This window comes from Schistocerca nitens, chromosome 2 (assembly GCF_023898315.1).
Source record: "Schistocerca nitens isolate TAMUIC-IGC-003100 chromosome 2, iqSchNite1.1, whole genome shotgun sequence".
Lineage (NCBI taxonomy): Eukaryota > Metazoa > Arthropoda > Insecta > Orthoptera > Acrididae > Schistocerca > Schistocerca nitens.
This window is the reverse complement of record NC_064615.1, coordinates 154,811,502-154,833,665: the sequence shown is the minus strand read 5'-3', so window position 1 is coordinate 154,833,665 and position 22,164 is coordinate 154,811,502. Positions and strand designations below refer to the sequence as shown.

The 22,164-nt window shown below is 42.5% G+C and overlaps 1 protein-coding gene across 1 annotated transcript in view; it reads right to left on the bottom strand.

Moving 5' to 3' along the window:
* The window catches only part of LOC126234890 (POU domain, class 3, transcription factor 3-A-like), a 43,508-nt gene extending 30,788 nt beyond the window's left edge, over positions 1 to 12,720 (bottom strand). The window contains exon 1 of the mRNA XM_049943630.1: positions 12,510 to 12,720. Within this exon, the coding sequence (XP_049799587.1) occupies positions 12,510 to 12,720 (211 nt within the window). The remainder of the gene's footprint in view (positions 1 to 12,509) is intronic.
* Positions 12,721 to 22,164: the final 9,444 nt, after the last annotated feature.

The following is a 22,164-nucleotide window of genomic DNA, read 5'->3' as shown; positions in this document are numbered from 1 at the left end:
AGGACCTGTTGAATGGTCTAATGAGCACTGAATGTAGACTGAGAGAAAGACGACGAAAGACGAAGCTAATGAGGAGTAGTGGATAAGATATTAGCGATAGATTTAACATCGAAATAGGGGACCACGAAGTCGACGGATTTAAGGAATTCTTTCATCTTAAAACAAAATAACACACGACACAAAAAGCAAGGTGGAAATGAATAGAAAATTAGGACAGGCAAATAGGACAGTCCTGGCCAAGAGAAGTCCGCTAATAACAAAATTTCAGCCCCAGTCGAGGAAGACACTTCTGGAAGGTACGTTAGGAGCACTGCATTGTAAAGCATTCTGGGCACACCGAAAAACAGTTTCCTAAGTCTTTGAGACTTGGAGCTATAGAAGGATTTTGAAAGTTAGGTGAGCTGATAAAAAACGACAAAGTTTTTTGGAGAATCGGCGATGAAAGGAACATATGGAAAAGACTGATAAGAAGACGAGACAGAATGACACGACTTGTATTAAGACCACAGGGAATAACGTTCATTGCCTCACGGGATTAGCCGGCCGGTCTAAGGCGCTGCAGTCATGGACTGTACGGCTGGTCTCGGCGGAGGTTCGAGTCCTCCGTCGGGCATGGATGTGTGTGTTTGTCCTTAGGATAATTTAGGTTAAGTAGTGTATAAGCTTAGGGACTGATGACCTTAGCAGTTAAGTCCCATAAGATTTCACACACATTTGAACACAATAACGTTGATCGTACTAGAGGGAGTTCGGAGGGTAAAAAAATTCTTGCCGAAGACCGAGCTTGAATTGAACCCTCGTACCAGAAGTCGGAATATTACGTTTCTTTCCTCTAGATGATGACACGATCATGCAGTTGTGTTCACTGTTGCTGAAAATTCTTGTCTTTTTTTATGTAAACTCAACGGATTAGAATCTTCAGGCCCTCTCTGACATAGTATCCAGGATTTTTCTCTTCTTTGCTTGAGAAGTGACAATAGGACAGTCCTGGCCAAGAGAAGTCCGCTAATAACAAAATTTCAGCCTGTAATATGATAAACAGTAATAATACGGTATTAGTAAAATTAAAGGGATTTCAATGCATCTGGCAACAATGACAATAATAGTATACACTGAGAAGCGTTGTTACCAGCGGTACTACTTTTGCTACTACTACTGCTACTACTTTTTCTACTGCTGCTGCTGCTAATAGTAATAATAATAATGATAAAAGAAATAGTGACAGCAGATGTTACACATTATTATTGTTGGTGTAAAATAGTGACCTTTTTTTGGCTTACTGAGTTCTGAGAGAGAAAAGTTTTGGAATAATGAACAACATAAGCGTTTTGGTAACTGCTGATGCTCTGGTTAGGTAGAAGGGGACTTGGTTGTATTGGGGTAAGATGCACATACACGAACATAATGGTCATGGTTGTTGTTTTAGCAGATATTTAATTAATCATCTGTTGAAGGTGCATATGTCATTTAGTTCCCTGAAATCATTCCAAAGTCAGGTTACTACAACTGGAAAGGTCTTAGTGAAGTTGAACTAAAAGGAATTTACAGTGATGGGAACAGTGTTTCCGCTGTGTAATTTAGACAAGAGCGTTAAGGTTGGGAGAGATGAAGGAATTTATACGCTGGCAAGATGGTTGGGATACTGAAAGCGCGGAAATCTCTGCGATTGTCTGCAAGTAGCCAGGGTAGTCGTGTAGAAGATGGTGAAATAGAATCAAAAGTCTCAGATATAATATCATGCGCAGGCTTTCAGTACAAGATCCAGACGCCTTGAACTTTTCTGAGAAAGACCTTGCAGGATAGCATAGCTTTAATCAACAACTGGGAGTATAGTCATCTGCACAACTTTCATTTTCAGGTCAAAAGACAAGAGCTTTAATTAATTTGGTAGGGCAAGAATAGATGCTGATACGATCTTGCCCATTGTAGCTGTATGATCAGCAGTATTTTGTACTTCATCTGTTATTACTCCTACGATCTTCCCTTGTCCGTTCTATTAGCGAATAAAGATGATACAGATTTATGCTGATAATTTTCACTTTATATCAGTCTAAGTGCAACATAATAAAACCAATTTTATCATGTCATACTCTCTTCGTCTTTTTTTAAACTTATAGTCAGTTGCATAAAATATATACGTATTTAAGGGTATACCATTTTGCCTTACATATTAGACACTGTATTTAGAGGGTGGGAACAGTTCTCAGCCGGCCGCGGTGGTCTCGCGGTTCTAGGCGCGCAGTCTACGGTCGCAGGTTCGAATCCTGCCTCGGGCATGGCTGTGTGTGATGTCCTTAGGTTAGTTAGGTTTAAGTAGTTCTAAGTTCTAGGGGACTGATGACCACAGCAGTTGAGTCCCATAGTGCTCAGAGCCATTTGAACCATTTTGAACAGTTCTCACAAAAATGGTTCAAATGGCTCTAAGCACTATAGGACAACATCGGAGGTCATCAGTTCCCTAGACTTAGGACTACCTAAACCAGCTAACCTAAGAACATCACACACATCCATGACCGGGGTAGGATTCGAACCTGCGACCGTAGCAGCAGCGCGGTTCCAGCCTGAAGAGCCTAGAACCGCTCTGCCACAGTGGCCAGCTCAGTTCTCACATTTTCTGACTTAGTTTGCTAATAGCGGCTAAAATTTGTGCTTTCAAGGTTTGTAGCTGATGGACTACTTATAAATGTGCGCCTGACCTGTTGGTTCTACCGCAGTTCTTCCAGCCTTTCGAAAAATCGTTGGCGCAGCACTGAGAACGTGCACACATCTTTTCTTTGCGTTATGTTTCAGATGTTGTTTCTTCAGCGCGCGTGTGTGTGTATGTATGTATGTATGTGTGTGTGTGTGTGTGTGTGTGTGTGTGTGTGTGTGTGTGTGTGTGTATGTGTGTGTGTGTATGTGAACTGTATGTCGGTCTCGAAAGTGTGTTCGTGGTATCTGTAGCCAGTGTGTGTGTGTGTGTGTGTGTGTGTGTGTGTGTGTGTGTGTGTTTGTGTGTGTGTGTGTGAATTTATTAACTGAGGCGTCAAAAGTCATAGGATACCTCGTTCTTTCCGGTTGTAGCGCAGGAAATTGACGTGGCATGGACTCAACAAGTCGTTGGACGTCCAATATTTAGCCATGCTGTCCCTGTAGCCACCCATAATTGAGAAAGTGTTGCCGATGCAGGATTTTGTGCTCGAGCTGACCTCTCGATTATGTCCCGTAAACGTTGGATGAGGTTCATGTCGGGCGATCTGGGTGGCCAAATAGTTCGAGTTGTCCAGAATGTTGTCCAAACCAACAGCAAACAACTGCGGCAAGGCGGGCAGCGTGGCACATTGTCATGCATAAAAATTTCATATTTGTTTGGGAACATGAGGTCCAGCAACGCCTGCAGATGATCAGTCTGACCAGAGGACCCAGTCCATTCGATGAAAACACAGGCCACACCACTGAGGAGCCAACACCAGCTTGCACACGGACTTGTTGACAGCTTGAGTCCAAGGCTTCGCAGGGTCTGCGACACACCCGAACGCTACCATCAACTCTTACCTATTAAAATCGGGACTCATATGACGAGAACACCGTTTTCCAGTCGTAAATGGTCCAACCGATAAGGTCACGGGCACAAGAGAGCGCTGCAGGCGATGTGCTATTAGCAAAGGCACTCGCGTCGGTCGCCTGTTGCCATAGCCCAGTAACGTAGCATTTCGGCTCGCTGTCCTAACGGATACGTTCACGATACGTCGCCCGTTGATATCTACGATTATTGCAAGCAGTGTTTCTTATCTGCTGGCGCTGGCAACTCTAGCAGACGGCCCTGCTCTCGGTTGATAAATGAAGCCTGTCGGCCACTGCGTTGTCCATGGTGAGGCCTGTAATTTGGTATTCTCGGTACACTCTTGGCACTGTGGACCTCGAAATATTGAAGTCCCTAAGTATTTACAAAGTGGAGTATGCCATGCTTCTATCTCCAATTACTACAGACTACAAAGTCTGTTACTTCCCGCAGTGCCGTCGTAGTCACTTGACACCCATTCAAATGAATCACCTGTGAATCACAGCTCCGCCAATGCATTGCCCTTTTAAACGTTGTGCACCGTGTACCACCGCCATCCGTAAATGTGCAAATCGCTATCCCCACGAATTTTGCAGCTTAGTGTAAAGTTAGGTGAATATTGTTAATTATTGTTTGAAACTGTTTCACAGATTGTATCAGGTTTACCAGAGACTTGGTCTTTATGTGTGTCTTTTCATTTATCGTCTGTTAATATCCTGCAATAGGCATTTAGATGTGTTAATTTGCAGACATCTGAAAAGGGCGTTTACTGTATTTATGTATTCTGATGATTTTCATGCCTGGTTCTCTGTTAGTAGGATAGTGGTTGTGGTGTCTTACGTACCCTGAAAATGTGGGATAGTTTGTCCCATAGTTCGAAAGGCTGACGTGGTCTTCGTAATTCGTTTTAAAATAGCTTCGTGTTATCCCTATGCATACTATATCGCAACTTTGGCTCTCAAACTGATATATTCACACTCCCTGGAATTTGTTCCTGTTGACTGTTTGTTACCTTAAGCTGGCTTGAAGAGTTAGCAGGAATTTTAAAACACGTTACAAACAATGCATTAATTGTTGTAAGTGTGAAACAAACGATTCCTCATTCGCAGAGTAGTCCACATAATCTTCCCTTCAGTACAAAAGACATGAAAATCATCAGGGTAAATAAATACAACAAACGCCTTATGCTAATATGCTAATGGAGAAGAACTACCACACTGGGAGAATCAATCGGAAATTTGTGGTAAGCTTCTATGGGACCAAACTGCTGAGGTCATCCCTAGACTTACACAACTACTTTAACTTACAGTAAGAACAACACACACACCCATGCCCGAAGGAGGACTCGAACCTCCGTCGGGAGGGGCAGCGCTATCCGTGACATGGCGCTTCAAACCGCGCGGCCACTCCGCGCGGCACCGGGACATTAATTGGAGTGAACGAGCAGGTTGCAAACGACCACACACACAAACAGACACGAATTCTTTGATAAACATGATAAAAACACATAACGTTTGAAAAAAGTAACAGAGGATTATGACGAAATATTAGAGGACGACAACAGCAAAAGTCACTCGAGATCTGAGAGACGCACTCGCGAACCCTGTCAGCACGAAAACGACATGGAGGGACCACGATACTCAGGGAAATGCCGTGCGACCTGAAATTCCAAAACAAATCTTCAGCGATTCGGATGCATGTAAAGGAAAATTAGATCCGAAGGCATAAAACCTGCACTGTGGAGCAATGGAAGACAGTCATTTGGTCGGCAAAATTTGCCTGCCAAGAGTGGAGGTTCTGTGATGATTTGGACAGTCATATCGTGGTTTTCAATGGTGCCCACGGTTGCTATGCAAGGTCGCATTCTTACTATGGACCATCTGATCATTTTTGCTGATCAGGTCTATCCTATGGTACAATGTATATTCCCTAATTGTGAAGCTGTGTTCCAAGAGGATAGGGCCCTAGTTCACACACCCGCCTTCGCCCATTACTGGTTTTTTGAGCACGAGGCTGAATTTTTGCATCTCTTCTGCCCACCACAGTGACAGATCTCAATGTTACTGAGCCTTTGTGGCCTACTTTGGGGAGAAGAGTGCACTATCGTTATTCACTTCCATCACTCTCACGTGAACTTGCCACTTGGACAAAGAGTACTACAGGATTTCGAGACGACTGGAAGCTGTTTTGAATGCCACCTGATTTCCTACACCGTATTAGACATGGTTCAAATGGCTCTGAGCACTATGGGACTTAACATCTGAGGTCATCAGTCCCCTAGAACTTAAAGCTACTTAAACCTAACTAACCTAAGGACATCACATACATCGATGCACGAGGCAGGATTCGAACCTGCGACCGTGGCGGTCGCGTGGGTCCAGACTGGAGCTCCTACGACCGCTCGGTCACACCGACCGGCTATTAGACATGGTAGCATGTTATGTTCTGTTGTTTTCGTGTTTTTTGTCGAACCTCTGTAACTATCCAGAAACAAATGCTAATTCACAAAAATACATACATACACGCGTATACTCACACACACACACACACACACACACACACACACACACACAGAGAGAGAGAGAGAGAGAGAGAGAGAGAGAGAGAGAGAGAGAGAGACAGACAGACCACAGATATCACAAAGACACATTCGACAATTTGCAACAACATTCAAAGACACTACCATTAGAATGTGTTTTTGTACACGGTCCAGTCACAGTAATGCGACCACCTGTCAAAAACCTTTTGCAGAGAGGACATAGAGGAAGAGAATCATTGAGGTTCTGGAAGGTACCAACATGGATGGGGAACCTTGCCGACAACATTGCTGTGGCAGCTGCGCTAGGTTTTACTGTTCAAGATCCACAGCTTAAACAGCCCCACAGGTTCTCGATTGGGTTTAAATCCGCGAAGTTTGATGGCCATGGTAGTGCTGCAATCTCATCCTGGGGCTCTTGGAACCAAGCACGTACACTGCGAGCTGTGTGACACGTTGCATTGTCTTGTTGGTAGACGCCATCGCTCTGAGATTAAAAAAAAAATTGTATGTAGGGGTGGACTTGGTCCCCAAGGATACATTGATTATTTTGTTGATGCATTGTTTCTCCTTCAATAATGTCGAGATCACCCAGGCAATGCAACGAAAACATTCCCCAGACCACAACACATGCGGGGTGTTTGCTTTCACGTGTTTCACACCGTACACGCCAACGGACATCTGTCCAATAGAGCATAAAACGCGATTCATCTGAAAAAGCCATCTGTCGCTATTCAATGGACGTTCAGTAGCGGTTTTGGTGTGCAAGTCCCAGCCTTCGTCGTCGGTGAACAGCAGTCAACATGGGTGAATGAACCAGGCACCGAATGTAGAGGCCCCTTGGTTCATCTGGGGGTTCAGTCGCTCGTCTGTTCGCCCGTACACATCTCTGCAGCTGTCGTTCACCCCTTCCATCTATGGTCCGTGGTGCCGGATTTGGATAGCGACATTTTGCCGTGTACTTTAACCACGGTGACAAGCGAACATTTTACAGACTCTACCGTTTCGTAAATTTTTCAACCTTTAGTCCGAAATCCAATGGTCGTGCCTCCATGAAAGTCAGATAAATTGCTCTGATTCCGCATTACGACAACGAAAGCACTGTTTTCCGTATCCACACAACACGCTCTATGTACCATCAACTGCCTGTTCTGCCACCTGTCCACTGTGAATGGTTACTGAACGTTGATGTTGATCACAGGTGGTGAGCACATTAATGTGGTTGGATCGTGTATTATGACTGACATTCGACAAAGTGGAGAGCATGGCAATCACACATGATTACTTCAGTGCCTAGAAACCTAGTAAGTAAAATGTTGAACCATTGTTCCATTGTCATGTTACTCAAAATTGATAAGGTTTCTGTACTCTTTATAACCTTCAAGTGCAGTGTCTATTGTATAAAGTAAATCGCTTTCTCTCTCTCTCTCCCTCCTTTTTTTTTTTTTTTTTTTTTTTTTTTGACGTCACGCTTCTGACGGGTTTGATGCGGCCCATCACGAATTCCTCTCTTGTGACAACCTCTTCAGCTCTGAGTAACTCTTGCAACCTACGTCTCAGTTACTTGCTGGATGTATTCCAATCTCTGTCTTCCTCTACAGTTTCTGCCCTCTACAGCTACCTCTAGTACCATAGACGTCATTTCATCATTTCTTAACAGATGTCCTGTCATCCTGTCCCTTCTTCTTGTCGATGGTTTCCACATATTCCTTTCCTCTCCGATAAATGCAGAACCTCCTCATTCCTTACCCTATCAGTCCATCTTATTTTCAACATTCCTCCATAGCACCACATCTCAAATGCTTCGATTTTCGTCTGTTTCGGTTTTCCCCCGTCCATGTGTCACTACCATAGAATACTGTAATCCAGACGCACATTCTCAAAGATTTCTCCCTCAAATTAAGGCCTATGTTTGATAATAGTAGACTTCTCTTGGCCAGGAATGCCCTTTTTGCCTTTGCTGGTCTGCTTTTGATGTCCTCCTTGCTCTGTCCGTCTTTGGTTATTTTACTGCCTAGGTAGCAGAATTCCTTAACTTCATCTACTTCGTGACCATCAATCCAGATGTTAAGCTTCTCGCTCTTCTCATTTCTGCTGCTCCTCATTACTTTCGTCTTTCTTCGAGTTACTCTCTGTCCATATTCTGTATTCATTATATCGTTCATTCCACTCAGTAGATCACGTAATTCTTCTTCACATTCATTCAGTATAGCAATGTCATCAGTGAATCGTATCATTCATATCCCTTCACTGTGAATTTCAGTTCCACTCCTGAAACTTTCATTTATTTCCATCATTGCCTCTTCGATGTACAGATTGAACAGTAGGGGCGAAAGACCACATTCCTGTTTTATACCCTTTTTAATCCGAGCACTTCGCTCTTGATCGTCCACTCTTATTATTCCCTCTTGGCTCTTGTACATATTGTATATTACCCGTCTCTCCGTATAGAGTACCCCTATTTTTCTCACAATTTCGAACATCTTGCACCATTTTACAATGTCGAACGCTTTTTACAGGTGGATAAATCCTATGAATGTGTCTTGATTTTTCTTTAGGTTTCCATCATCAACCGTAACGTCTATCGTCCCAATACCTTTTCTAAAGCCAAATATCGACATCTAGCAAATCCTCAATTTTCTTTTCCATTCGTCTCTGTATTATTCTTTTCAGCCATTTGGAAGCATGAGCTGTTAAGCTTACTGTGCGATATTTCTCGCACTTTTCAGCTCTTGAAGTCATCGGAATTGTGTGGATGATATTTTTACGAAAATCAGATGGTATGTTGTCAGTCTCATACATTCTACACACTAATGTGAACAAGTCGTTTTGTTGCCACTTCCCCAACGATCTTAGAAATTCTGATGGATTGTTATCCACCCCTTCTGCCTTATTTGATCGCAAGTCCTCCAGAGCTCTTTCAAATTCTGATTCTAATACTGGATCCCCTATCTCTTCTAAATCGATCACTGTTTCTTCTTCTATCACATCAGATAAATGTTCCCCCTCGTAGAGGCTTTCAGTGTATTCTTTCCGCCGGCCGGAGTGGCTGTGCAGTTCTAGGCGCTACAGTCTAGAGCCGAGCGACCACTACGGTCGCAGGTTCGAATCCTGCCTCGGGCATGGATGTGTGTGATGTCCATAGGTTAGTTAGCTTTAATTAGTTCTAAGTTCTAGGCAACTGATGACCTCATAAGTTAAGTCGCATAGTGCTCAGAACCATTTGAACCATTTGTGTTCTTTCCACCTATCCGCCAACTCCTGTATTTGACAGTGGAATCCCGGTAGCACTCTTAATGTTTCCACCCTCTCTCTTAGTGTCACGGAATGTTGTTTTAACTTTTCTATATGCTGAGTCTGTCCTTCCGAAAATCATTTCTTTTTCGATCTCTCGACATTTTTCATGCAGCCATTTCATCTTAGCTTCAGTGAAATCCCTAGTTATTTCATTCCTCAGTGACTCGTATTTCTGTATTCCTGAGTTTCCCGGAACATTGTTGTACTTCCTCCTTTAATAGATCAACTTAGTTGTTTCTTCTGTTAACTGTTACCCATGGTTTCTTCGTAGTTACCTTCCTTGTACCTATGTTTTTCTTTCCAACTTTTGTTATTGCCCTTTTTAAAGATGTCCATTTCTCTTCAGTTGTATTGTCTACTGAGATATTGCTTATTGCTGTGTGTACAGCTTTAGAGAGATTGAAGCGTATCTCGTCATTGCTTAGTACTTCCGTATGCCACTTCTTTGAGTATTGATTCTTCCTGACTAAACTCTTAAACTTCAGCCTGCTCTTCATCACTACTATATTGTATTCAGAGTCTGTATCTGCTCCTGGGTACGCCTTACAATCCAGTACCTGATTTTGGAGTCTCTGTCTGACCATGATGTGTTGTTGTGGCCTTCAGTCCTGAGACTGCTTTAAGGAAGCTCTCCATGCTACTCTCTACTGTGCAAGCCGCTTCATCTCCCAGTACGTACTGCAGCCTACATCCTTCTAAATTTGCTTACTGTATTCATATCTTGGTCTCCCTCTACGATTTTTACCCCCTACGCTGCCCTCCAATACTAAATTGGTGCTCCCTTGATGCCTCAGAACATGTGCTACCAACCGATCCCTTCTTCTAGTCAAGTTGTGCCACAAACTCCTCTTCTCCCCAATTCTATTCAATACCTCCTCATTAGTTATGTGATCTACCCACCTAATCTTCAGAATTCGTCTGTAGCACCACATTTCGAAAGCTTCTTTTCTCTTCTTCTCCAAACTATTTATCGTCCATGTTACACTTCCATACATGGCTACACTCCAAACAAGACCATGATGTAGTGTAACTGAAATCATCTCGTATCACCCGGCCTTTCCCAAGCATGCCTCATCCTCTAGTGACTGTTGAGCCGTAAAATGCTGTATCTACAAATACTGAGAAATTTCAGGCCACTGATTATCCCTTTTCAAACAAAATAGAATTCAAATGCGTATATAATGACAAAATTACATTTATTCAGTAATACAAAGACATATATCACCTGTAAGTTGTTAACATAATTTTTTTTTGGTCATCAGTCTACTGACTGGTTTGATGCGGCCCGCCACGAATTCCTTTCCTGTGCTAACCTCTTCATCTCAGAGTAGCACTTGCCACCTACGTCCTCAATTATTTGCTTGACGTATTCCAATCTCTGTCTTCCTTTACAGTTTTTGCCCTCTACAGCTCCCTCTAATACCATGGAAGTCTTTCCCTCATGTGGTGTGACCGCCAGACACCACACTTAATAGGGGGTAGCCTTTAAATCGGCCGCGGTCCGTTAGCATACGTCGGACCCGCGTGTCGCCACTATCAGTGATTGCAGACCGAGCGCCGCCACACGGCAGGTCTAGAGAGACTTCCTAGCACTCGCCCCAGTTGTACAGCCGACTTTGCTAGCAATGGTTCACTGACAATTTACGCTCTCCTTTGCCGAGACGATAGTTAGCATAGCCTTCAGCTACGTCATTTGCTACGACCTAGCAAGGCGCCATTACCAGTTACTATTGATGCTGTAAAACATGTACCGTCAAGAGCGATGTTCACCAATTATGGATAAAAGTTAAGTATTCCAGAAGATACGTACGTTTTTTGCTAGTCTCAATTCCTTGTCCTGTTCCAGACCTCACGCCAGCCTGCGTGAGTTTAAACGCGTGCCCTTCGGCTTCCTTATAGTGGGTTGGCTGTCTTGCCAATCCACAACACCTCATGTCTTAGCAGATGTCCTATCATCCTGTCCCTTCTCCTTATCAGTGTTTTCCACATATTCATTTCCTCTCCGATTCTGCGTAGAACCTCCTCATTCCTTACCTTATCAGTCCACCTAGTTTTCAACATTCGTCTATAGCACCACACCTCAAATGCTTCGATTCTCTTCTGTTCCGGTTTTCCCACAGTCCATGTTTCACTACCATACAATGCTGTACTCCAGACGTACATTCTCAGAAATTTCTTCCTCAAATTAAGGCCGGTATTTGATATTAGTAGACTTCTCTTGGACAGAAATGCCTTTTTTGCTATAGCGAGTCTGCTTTTGATGTCCTTCTTGCTCCGTCCGTCATTGGTTATTTTACTGCCTAGGTAGCAGGATTCCATAACTTCATTGACTTCGTGACCATCAATCTTGATGTTAAGTTTCTCGCTGTTCTCGTTTCTACTACTTCTCATTACCTTCGTCTTTCTCCGATTTACTGTCAAACCATACTGTCTACTCATTAGACTGTTCATTCCGTTCAGCAGATCATTTAATTCTTCTTCACTTTCACTCAGGATAGCAATGTCATCAGCGAATCGTATCATTGATATCCTTTCCCCTTGTATTTTAATTACACTCCTGAATCTTTCTTTTATTTCCATCATCGCTTCCTCGATGTACAGATTGAAGAGTAGGGGCGAAAGGCTACAGCCTTGTCTTACACCCTTCAAGCACTTCGTTCTTGATCGTCCACTCTTATTATTCCCTCTTGGTTGTGACCCGTCTCTCCCTATAGCTTACCCCTACTTTTTTCAGAATCTCGAAGAGCTTGCACCATTTTATATTGTCGAACGCTTTTTCCAGGTCGACAAATCCTATGAGAGTGTCTTGATTTTTCTTTAGCCTTGCTTCCATTATTAGCCGTAACGTCAGAATTGCCTCTCTCGTCCCTTTACTTGTCCTAAAGCCAAACTGATCGTCACCTAGCGCATTCTCAATTATCTTTTCCATTCTTCTGTATATTATTCTTGTAAGCAGCTTCGATGCATGAGCTGTTAAGCTGATTGTGCGATAATTCTCGCACTTGTCAGCTCAAAAGATACCGACAGGACGCTAAAAATTAAAGATGCTAGAGAATTTAGATAATTCGGTAATGAGCCTTTTGACATTTTGCAATTACTTGTGTACGTGTAAGAGGCTGTGGAGGAGAGACTTACGCGAGGAGACGGTGGAGGGCGAGGCGAAGGCGTCGTGCGCCGTGGTGGAGCCCTGGTCGGCGGAGAAGCCGAGCGCCGGCGTGTTGAAGCCGACGCCCGTGGAGGCGCAGCTGCCCGCCAGCCCGGCGGCCGCGCCCGTCAGGTAGGGGGAGTAGGGTGCCGAGCCGTAGCCCCAGTGGCTGTTGGACGCCCCCAGCCCGAACTGGCTCATGTCTGCAACAGGCACAAGCCGCAGGCGCTGCCATCACCACACCGCGAGACGACGAGCCGGCTGCATTGCTTAGCACCAGTGTTGTTTTGCAAGTTAGTATTCCTTTTGCTATGGGTTTATTTATCGACTGTCACGTGTACACTACTGGCCATTAAAATTGCTGCACAACGAAGATGACGTGCTACAGACGCGAAATTTAACCGACGGGAAGAAGATGCTGTGATATGCAAATGATTAGCTTTTCAGAGCATTCACACAAGGTTGGCGCTGGTGGCGACACCTACAATGTGTCGACACGAGGAAAGTTTCTAACCGATTTCTCATACACAAACAGCAGTTGGCCGGCGTTGCCTGGTGAAATGTTGTTGTGATACCTCGTGTAAGGAGGAGAAATCCGTACCATCATGTTTCCGACTTTGATAAAGGTCGGATTGTAGCCTATCGCGATTGCGGTTTATCGTATCGCGACTTTGCTGCTCGCGTTGGTCGAGATCCAATGACTGTTAGGAGAATAGGGAATCGGTGGGTTCAGGAGGGTAATACGGAACGCCGTGCTGGATCCCAACAGCCTAGTATCACTAGCAGTCGAGATAACAGGCATCTTATCCGCATGGCTGTAACGGATCGTGCTGCCACGTCTTAAGAGGGCGAGTTTGCAAGAACAATTCGACGACGTTTGCAACAGCGTGGACTATCAGCTCGGAGACCATGGCTGCGGTTACCCTTGACGCTGCATCAACGACAGGAGTGCCTGCCATGGTGTACTCAACGACGAACGTGGGTGCGAGAATGGCAAAACGTCATTTTTTCGGATGAATCCAGGTTCTGTATCTACCATCATGATGGTCGGATCCGTGAACGCACATTGGAAGCGTGTATTCGTCATCGCCGTACTTGCGTATCACCCGGCGTGATGGTATGGGGTGCCATTGGTTACACGTCTCGGTCACCTCTTGTTCGGATTGACGGCACTCTGAACAGTGGACGTTACATTTCAGATGTGTTACGACCCGTGGCTCTACCCTTCAGTCGATTCCTGCGAAACCCTACATTTCAGCAGGATAATGCACGACCGCATGTTGCAGGTTCTTTACGGGCCCTACTGGATACTGAAAATGTTAGACTGCTGCCCTGGCCAGCACATTCTCCAGATCTCTCACCAACTGCAAACGTCTGGTCAATGGTGTCCGAGCAACTGGCTCGTCACAATACGCCAGTCACTACTCTTGATGAACTGTGGTATCGTGTTAAAGCTGCATGGGCAGCTGTACTTGTACACGCGATCCAAGCTCTGACTCAATGCCCAGGATTATCAAGGCCGTTATTACGGCCATAGGTGGTTGTTCTGGGTACTGATTTCTCAGGATCTATGCACCGGAATTGAGTGAAAATGTAATCACATGTCAATTCTAGTATTATATATTTGTCCAATGAATACCCGTTTATCATCTGTATTTCTTCTTGGTGTAGCAATTATAATGGCCAGTAGTGTAGTTCAATGATGTAATTTCGCCATTTGGAGATAGTGAGCGGAGCTACGGACACGAGGAAATGGGTTGCCAAGTAGTGAAATCGCAACATTTACTACATATTCTTCTGTTCGAGATCACTAGAGCAAACAGCCTTGCGGCAGTTGCAACACCGGTTCCCGTTAGGTCACCGAAGTTAAACGCTGTTGGGCTGGGCTAGCGGTTGAGTGGATGACCATCCTGTCTGCCGAGCGTTGTTGGCAAACGGGATGCCCTTGTGAGGCAAACAAAGGAGGTACTTGATGGAGAAGTAGCGGCTTCGGTCTCGTAAACTATATCCGCTTCCAGTGACACCTGTGGGCTGAAGATGACACGGTGGCCGGTCGGCACCGTTGGACATTAAAGGCATGTTCCTTGCGGTTTTGCTTTTTGTTTTTTTATTTTTTATTTTTAGATTAATAGAAGCGTGACAGCATTGGAGGCACCCAGCGACATTCGTGCCGTGTGTGGAGATAAGAACATTGGACAGAGCACTGTAAGAATATGCTTTTTTCGTTTTAAGAAGGATAGTTTTGACATTAGTACCTGTCCACCTTACAAACTTCAGGGTTTGATGAAGATCGTTTAAACGCATTAATCCACAGTGATCTACGTCAGTCATTCTACCATCTTGAAATATTTGCATGCAATGAGGAAGGTTCGAGAATCGAGTGTAGCGGTACCGCATGCTCTAAGACCACCTCACCAAAACCAGGGGCTGGTCATATGTGCATCTCTGCTCGCTCGTCATCAACTGGCTCGTGAGCATCACCGACCATTCCTATTGCATATCGTTACTGGTGACGACAGATGGTGTCTTTATGCTACATAACGAAAAGAAAGGAATGATTAAGCTCAAACAGAGCAGTAACTCTCTGTACAAAGACCAGTGTGCATCCACAAAAGATAATGATGTACATCTGGTGAAAAAGCGACGGTGTGGTGTACTGCTATTTGTTCCTCCGAGGTGTAGCCACCAAAAATTGTCAAAAACTGAGACGTCTTGCAGACGGAAACCAAGAACAACGACCAGTAAGACTGCGTGCATTGATGCTGCTCCAAGATAACACCAACCCGCATTCGGCTAAATTGACAAGAAAGAATATACTAGACTTCGGTTGGGAAGTCGTTCCCCCGCCGTATTCACCTTATCTTACGCCCTCAGATTTTCACCTTTTCCGCTCTCTGTCGAACAACCTTGAACGAATTTTCTATCCGGATGAAAATGCGCTCCGAACATTGCTCGAAGAGTTCTCCGCCTCAAACCTACGTGATTTCTGCCGTCGCCGAATCGAAAAGTTACACCATCGTTGGTAGAAAGTTCGTAAATAGTGAATGAGAATACATAATTCATGACTAATGTCTCTGTCAGTGTATCTGTCGTGTTTATTGAACTTCAGGAAAAACGCCACGAACTTACGCACCAACCTAACACCTGCTCTATGCACAGCAGTCTTCCACTGCGCTCTGGACTGTGCTAAGAAGGGGTGACCACATGAATGTTAATAAAAATCACAAACTTTATTTCAGGAACGCTGTTCGTTCTAAATGAACATCTTCAGGTGGACCGAAAGTTCACCAGCAGTCGTCTTAATTAATTATCTCAAAGCGGTAGAGATGCGTCAGTAGCTTTCTTTAAGATTGTAAGAATTAATTACGACGACTGTTAGTGGATCGTGGTGCCACTTGGAGACGTTCATATCGAACGAAGCCACGTGTGGTGTATCAAACGTACCGGAAACACAACGTAGTTTAGAATTGGAAGGCAATGCATAATAATTGTCTTCCTTGTCTATCGTGTGACGGACAGCGCTTTAGGCACCACTGCTATTTACACATTTTCCTGTTCCGCGCGAGAATGGTTCGCAGGAAGAACGATTGATGCTAAGCTTCCGTAAGAGTTCCAGTCCCTCTCATTTTTGCCTTCACAGTCTTTTCGTGAGATATACATAAGAGTCAGCATTATATTGGTTGCGTCATGTGAAGAAAAACTGAATTAAAACTGAAATTTACCACATGTCTTTGATGTAATCTGATCACATACACAAGACTAGAACACACAAAATAGTTATTTGAATGAAAATGAATTTTTAATATACCATGTTTTTAAATCGGACCAAAACGAATAAAATAATTTCTCCTAGCCCCATATAGATTCCTAATATCAAATAGATAATTATAAAGACTTGTGTTTGTGTAATTTTAATACTTTTGACAATACCTGTAAGATTTAAAATGAAAAAGTGGGGCGATTGCAATACGTAATAGTATGGAAATGAACTATTCATGCATCTATTAGATATCGCATCTTCCCAATGTTTTTCGTTTAAATCTTACAAGTATTATCACAGCCTTTAAAAATTCACAGTCACAAATATTCAGAGCTACCTGCATGGGGTGGCGAACCTGTATGTGGCTAGGAAAAATTAATTTATACTTTTCAGTTCGACTTATTTATTAATCCTGTCTCGAATCTTTTTGGACTATGTAAGGAATACTGAGTATTGTATATTAACGTCATAATTGAATACGTGCGACAACTGTTAGATTTCCCAAAGAACATGAACAAAACTTATGATAGAAAACTGAATTCAGTTTAAATAAAAACATATTTGTGAATGTCTTAATAACAAATACAGTGTAACGAGGATAACATTATCTCCAGTACACTCCTGTGCTGGCTGGCTCTCTTCACGTCGGGAAGAGCTTCCACACGTAGCTTGTCTGTCAAATTTGTAACTGATTATTTATTTCAGTCGAAGTAGCGATTTCATGTAAGCGATTTCCTGTTTTAAGCTTTGTTGCTGTAAATCGCGTCAGTTTTGTCGCTGTGCATCGGTACCTCAGAATGACTAGTACATTATTGTTGCCATCATAACTTAAGTAGAAGCCATTATTGTCTGACGTGACTACGGTACGGAGCTCCTCCTCTCAGAAATATCAGGACATCAACAAAAGTTTCATATATGTTCATAGCGATTTACCAGCGTCACTCCGTCACTCCGATATTCTTCTGGAATACCATGAATCAGTCATTTCATTGCTTATTCTTTTTTTCTTTGTGCACAGCAGAACTTTTGTATGGAGTAATGTCTTTTCTGTAATTTTTATTTCACATAGATCTTTTTCAGTTTCCGTAAACCAGTTAGTTTCCATTGTGCGGTTATGGAAGAAATAAAAAAAATTCGTTTAGTTAGTGTATTAGAATTCACATAGGTCTTTTTCAGTTTCCGTAAACCAGTTAGTTTCCATTGTGCGGTTATGGAAGAAATAAAAAAAATTCGTTTAGTTAGTGTATTAGAATTCACATAGGTCTTTTTCAGTTTCCGTAAACCAGTTACTTTCCATTGTGCGGTTATGGAAGAAATAAAAAAAATTCGTTTAGTTAGTGTATTAGAGTTCATTCTGAGATGTCCGCAAAAATTAAGTCTCCTTTCTCACATAGTATCTGGAAGTTTTTCAGTATTTTTGGAGAGAATTTCATTCTTGTTTTATGCTATTATCCTCAAATTTTCTTTCTATGTTTTCTTAACATTTTTCTTTCTTTTAGTTCTAATTGTTCTATCTGGTCTACGCGATTCATAGGTAGGGTTTCTGCTGCATGCAATGCTTCTTGCTTGATCATTGTTTTGTATGCTTCGTTCTGGACCCATATGAAAGGTATTTCTTGCTGTATGTCTCTTTTGTCAATTGGAAGGCCAATTCAAGTTCGTTTCTCCTTGCCTTGCGTTCTGTTGCATTCCAAACAACCCATTCCCCAGGTATTTATTTGTACGTTTGTTGTTTGTCATGAGTTTAGCTTTTTCATGGGTAATGTTAAGACATATTTTAGCTGTTTGCTTCTCTAGTTCAAGGATTTGTTTCTCTGCTTCCTCCATTGTTTCAGCAAACAGGACCAGGTCATCTGCAAAGGCAATGCAGTTGATTTTGAGATTCTTCTTTTACAATCCACTTTTATTCCACCCTTTACCTTTTTGTTTCATTCTCTGATGAGTTTCTCAAGTACGTAAACAAACAATAATGGGAAAAGCCCAACACATTGTTTTACTCCTAACAGTATTTCAAATGGGTCTGGTATTCGTTTTTATTAGACTGGAACCCCAAAATAAGCGAGACAGGAATCTGTTGGTTGGTACTAATAGTGCACAATAGTGCTTAAAACTTTAATAAGATGCAGTTAAAATAGACTGAAGGTAAACACGTACTTTTGAGGTGGGATAAAATAACAGTCCATTAGCTATGTCAAGTAATATGTACAATCTATTGTCTAATTTATACAATAGAGTTGTTTGATATTTTGAGAATGTTCGTATTTCGCAGACCATTTTAAAAATGCCAAAACGACAGCTAGTCGAAATAATCACAGTGTATTTTGTGAAGACCTAGTATTTCAATACGAGAACAACATCAAAAGGGAGACTGATTCCTGGTGCGAGATATTACAAGGAAAGAGAAAGAGTTATAGTGAACATTTACAATACCGATATTTGTTACGTGGGAGCGAATACCAAAGACGTGTTATGAGCCCCATCCTTCTTAATCAATTTAACGGAGGAATAATATCGACGGAGGCCTGTGTTATAAGAAAGGATAGGGCTGTTGAATGTAAACAAGGGAGAAAAAACTGTGTGTGTGAACGAGTGTACAACATTCGTAGAATATAAATCACGAAAAAGTACTTTTTAATCAAATCTTTAAGTGTGCTATTCGTAATAAGCACCAAAACGTGCTGTATGAAAATGAGCTACTGCAACTCGACAAGTAAAGATTTTCCATCACCATCCATTTTCACGCGAACAGTGAAGCAGGGTACTGTGCTCAAATTACAAAAAACTGTGTGAAAAATATTTAATATGGATTGTATACTTCAGTAAACCATTTAGTGGACTTTTTGTTATAGATTTATTATTAGACTTACAAAGTCTTGTGCACAAATTTCGGCAATTTCAGTACAGTTTTTTTCTAATGAGTAAATCTTTTTTTAAGTACGTACGCAAGTAGAATATCAGATTCAGTACGCAGATGTAAATTAAGACATAAATGGGAAAGACGCCTCTGTTTTGTACATCACTATCCATCATGCATGGACGTGAAGGAAGCTTGATGAAAATTATTTCGTAATTGTATATACGAGTCGCTCATGTATATTCTGTCTTTGAGTAAAATAAAACATACCGGTTGATCAAAAAGTCAGTATAAATTTGAAAACTTAATAAACCACGGAATAATGTAGATAGAGAGGTAAAAATTGACACACATGCTTGGAATGACATCGGGATTTATTAGAACAAAAAAAAAGTATTGCTAGACGCGTGAAACATCTCTTGCGCGCGTCGTTTGGTGATGATCATGTGCTCAGCCGCCACTTTCGTCATGCTTGGCCTCCCAGGTCCCCAGATCTCTGTCCGTGCGATTATTGGCTTTGGGGTTACCTGAAGTCGCAAGTGTATCGTGATCGACCGACATCTCTAGGGATGCTGAAAGACAACACCCGACGTCAATGCCTCACCATAACTCCGGACATGCTTTACAGTGCTGTTCACAACATTATTCCTAGGCTACAGCTATTGTTGAGGAATGATGATGGACATATTGAGCATTTCCTGTAAAGAACATCATCTTTGCTTTGTCTTACTTTGTTATGCTAATTATTGCTATTCTGATCCGATGAAGCGCCATAAGTCAGACATTTCTTGAACGTTTGTATTTTTTTGGTTCTAATAAAACCCCATGTTATTCCAAGCTGCATTATTCCGTGATTTATTGAGTTTTCTAATTAATACCGACTTTTTGATCACCCGGTATATGACGTTGACTTTTTCTGACAATATGATTTTATTTAATAAAATATTTAAAGAATCATTGTGCAACAGTGCACCTTCAGGACCGTATAAAATTTATAAAAGAATACAACACGGCAATAAATATTTTAATGAAATTCGAATCACTACATCGTCAACACACATAACCGGCACCTCAACAGAGAAATTAAAATGTAAATTATGTTGTTTTCCGTTGCAGCGGGATTTAAGCATGACTGCCGTAGTGTTGTAATTATCAGCCGGAACAAAGTAGGGGAAAAAAAGGCACTCGACGCGGTGCACCATTCTGCACATCCTCGGCTGCGCACGCGATTAATCTGCACTTCTTTTTAGATACGGAAACTCCATTTATCTGTCTCCGGCAATTAACATTAATTAGTCGTTCTGGACTCTTTGAGAGCGCAGCGGGATTGGGAGTTAAAAAGTCTTATTACGGTGGCTTTAAATAACACAAAAAACATTTTACTGCGTTTAATCTGTCGGGCTTTCAGATGGCGTGAATGGTGGGGGCCGGACCGAGGGCCGCCCTAATTTGTACAGTGGATTACAGCGGGCAGCGGCGCTCTGCATAGCAGAGTGCGTGTTCTAATTAAGCACGCACTAATGTGTTTAACTGTCATTTCGCAGCGCCCCGCGGCACGCTGCGGAGGCACCGCCGGCGCCGCCAGGGGCCGCTACCCGCACGACAGTGCGTGCTGCGGGCAGCGTGCTGTGTTCACCGAGTGTGCAACACACCGAGACACGGCCTCGTATAACCAGCTTGTCCGAATATCTGCCAGACCAGTGCCCAACGTCCACTGCTCACATAGAATCTTGTCAACAATACCAACAACTATTTAATGTACCACTTTAGAGACCTGACTTCAGAATGTGGGATTTATCGTTCTTTGAGCCTTTATTTTATTCCTACAGATTTCACCACCGTTGAGAGAGGATAAAACAGCAGATCTATGACGACGCAAGGTGAAACGAGACAACTAAGTGTTACATTCACGCAGCAGTTGTGGGAAATTGAGCCAACAGAAACTACACACGTAGTGAACGCCAGAGTGGACTATCCTCTTTTCTGCATGCCAATTGGCTAAATTTCATTTATAATAATAACCAAATTAATCATTGGCTATTATCTAACATAGCATGGGAAGCCCTCCCAATACCGTAGTATTAAGACGTAATTAGAATCTCATTTTATAGTTGTTGTTGTTGTTGTTGTTGTGGTCTTCACTCCTCAGACTGGTTTGATGCAGCTCTCCATGCTACTCTATAATGTGCAAGCTTCTTCATCTCCCAGTACGTACAGAAGTCTACATCCTTCTGAATCTGCTTAGTGTATTCATCTCTTGGTCTACCTCTACGATTTTTACCCTCCACGCTGCCCTCCAATACTAAATTGGTGATCCCTTGATGCCTCAGAACATGTCATATAAACCGATCCCTTCTTCTAGTCAAGTTGTGCCACAAATTCCTCTTCTTCCCAATCCTATTCAGTACCTCCTCATTAGTTATATGATCTGCCCATCTAATCTTCAGCATTCTTCTGCAGCACCACATTTCGAAAGCTTCTATTCTCTTCATGTCCAAACTATTTATCGTCCATGTTTCACTTCCATACATGGCTACACTACATACAAATACTTTCAGAAACGACTTCCTGACACTAAAATCTGTACTCGATGTTAACAAATTACTATTCTTCAGAAACGCTTTCCTTGCCATTGCCAATCTACATTTTATATCCTCTCTACTTCGACCATCATCTGTTATTTTGCTCCCCAAATAGCAAAACTCATTTACTACTTTAAGTGTCTCATTTCCTAATCTAATTCACTCAGCATCACCCGACTTAATTCGACTACATTCCATTATCCTCGTTTTGCTTTCGTTGATGTTCATCTTATATCCTCCTTTCAAGACACTTTCCATTCCGTTCAACTGCTCTTCCAAGTCCTTTGCTGTCTCTGACAGAATTACAATGTCATCGGCGAACCTTGAAGTTTTTATTTCTTCTCCGTGGATTTTAATACCTATTCCGAATTTTTCTTTTGTTTCCTTTACTGCTTGCTCAATATACAGATTGAATAACATCGAAGAGAGGCTACAACCCTGTCTCACTC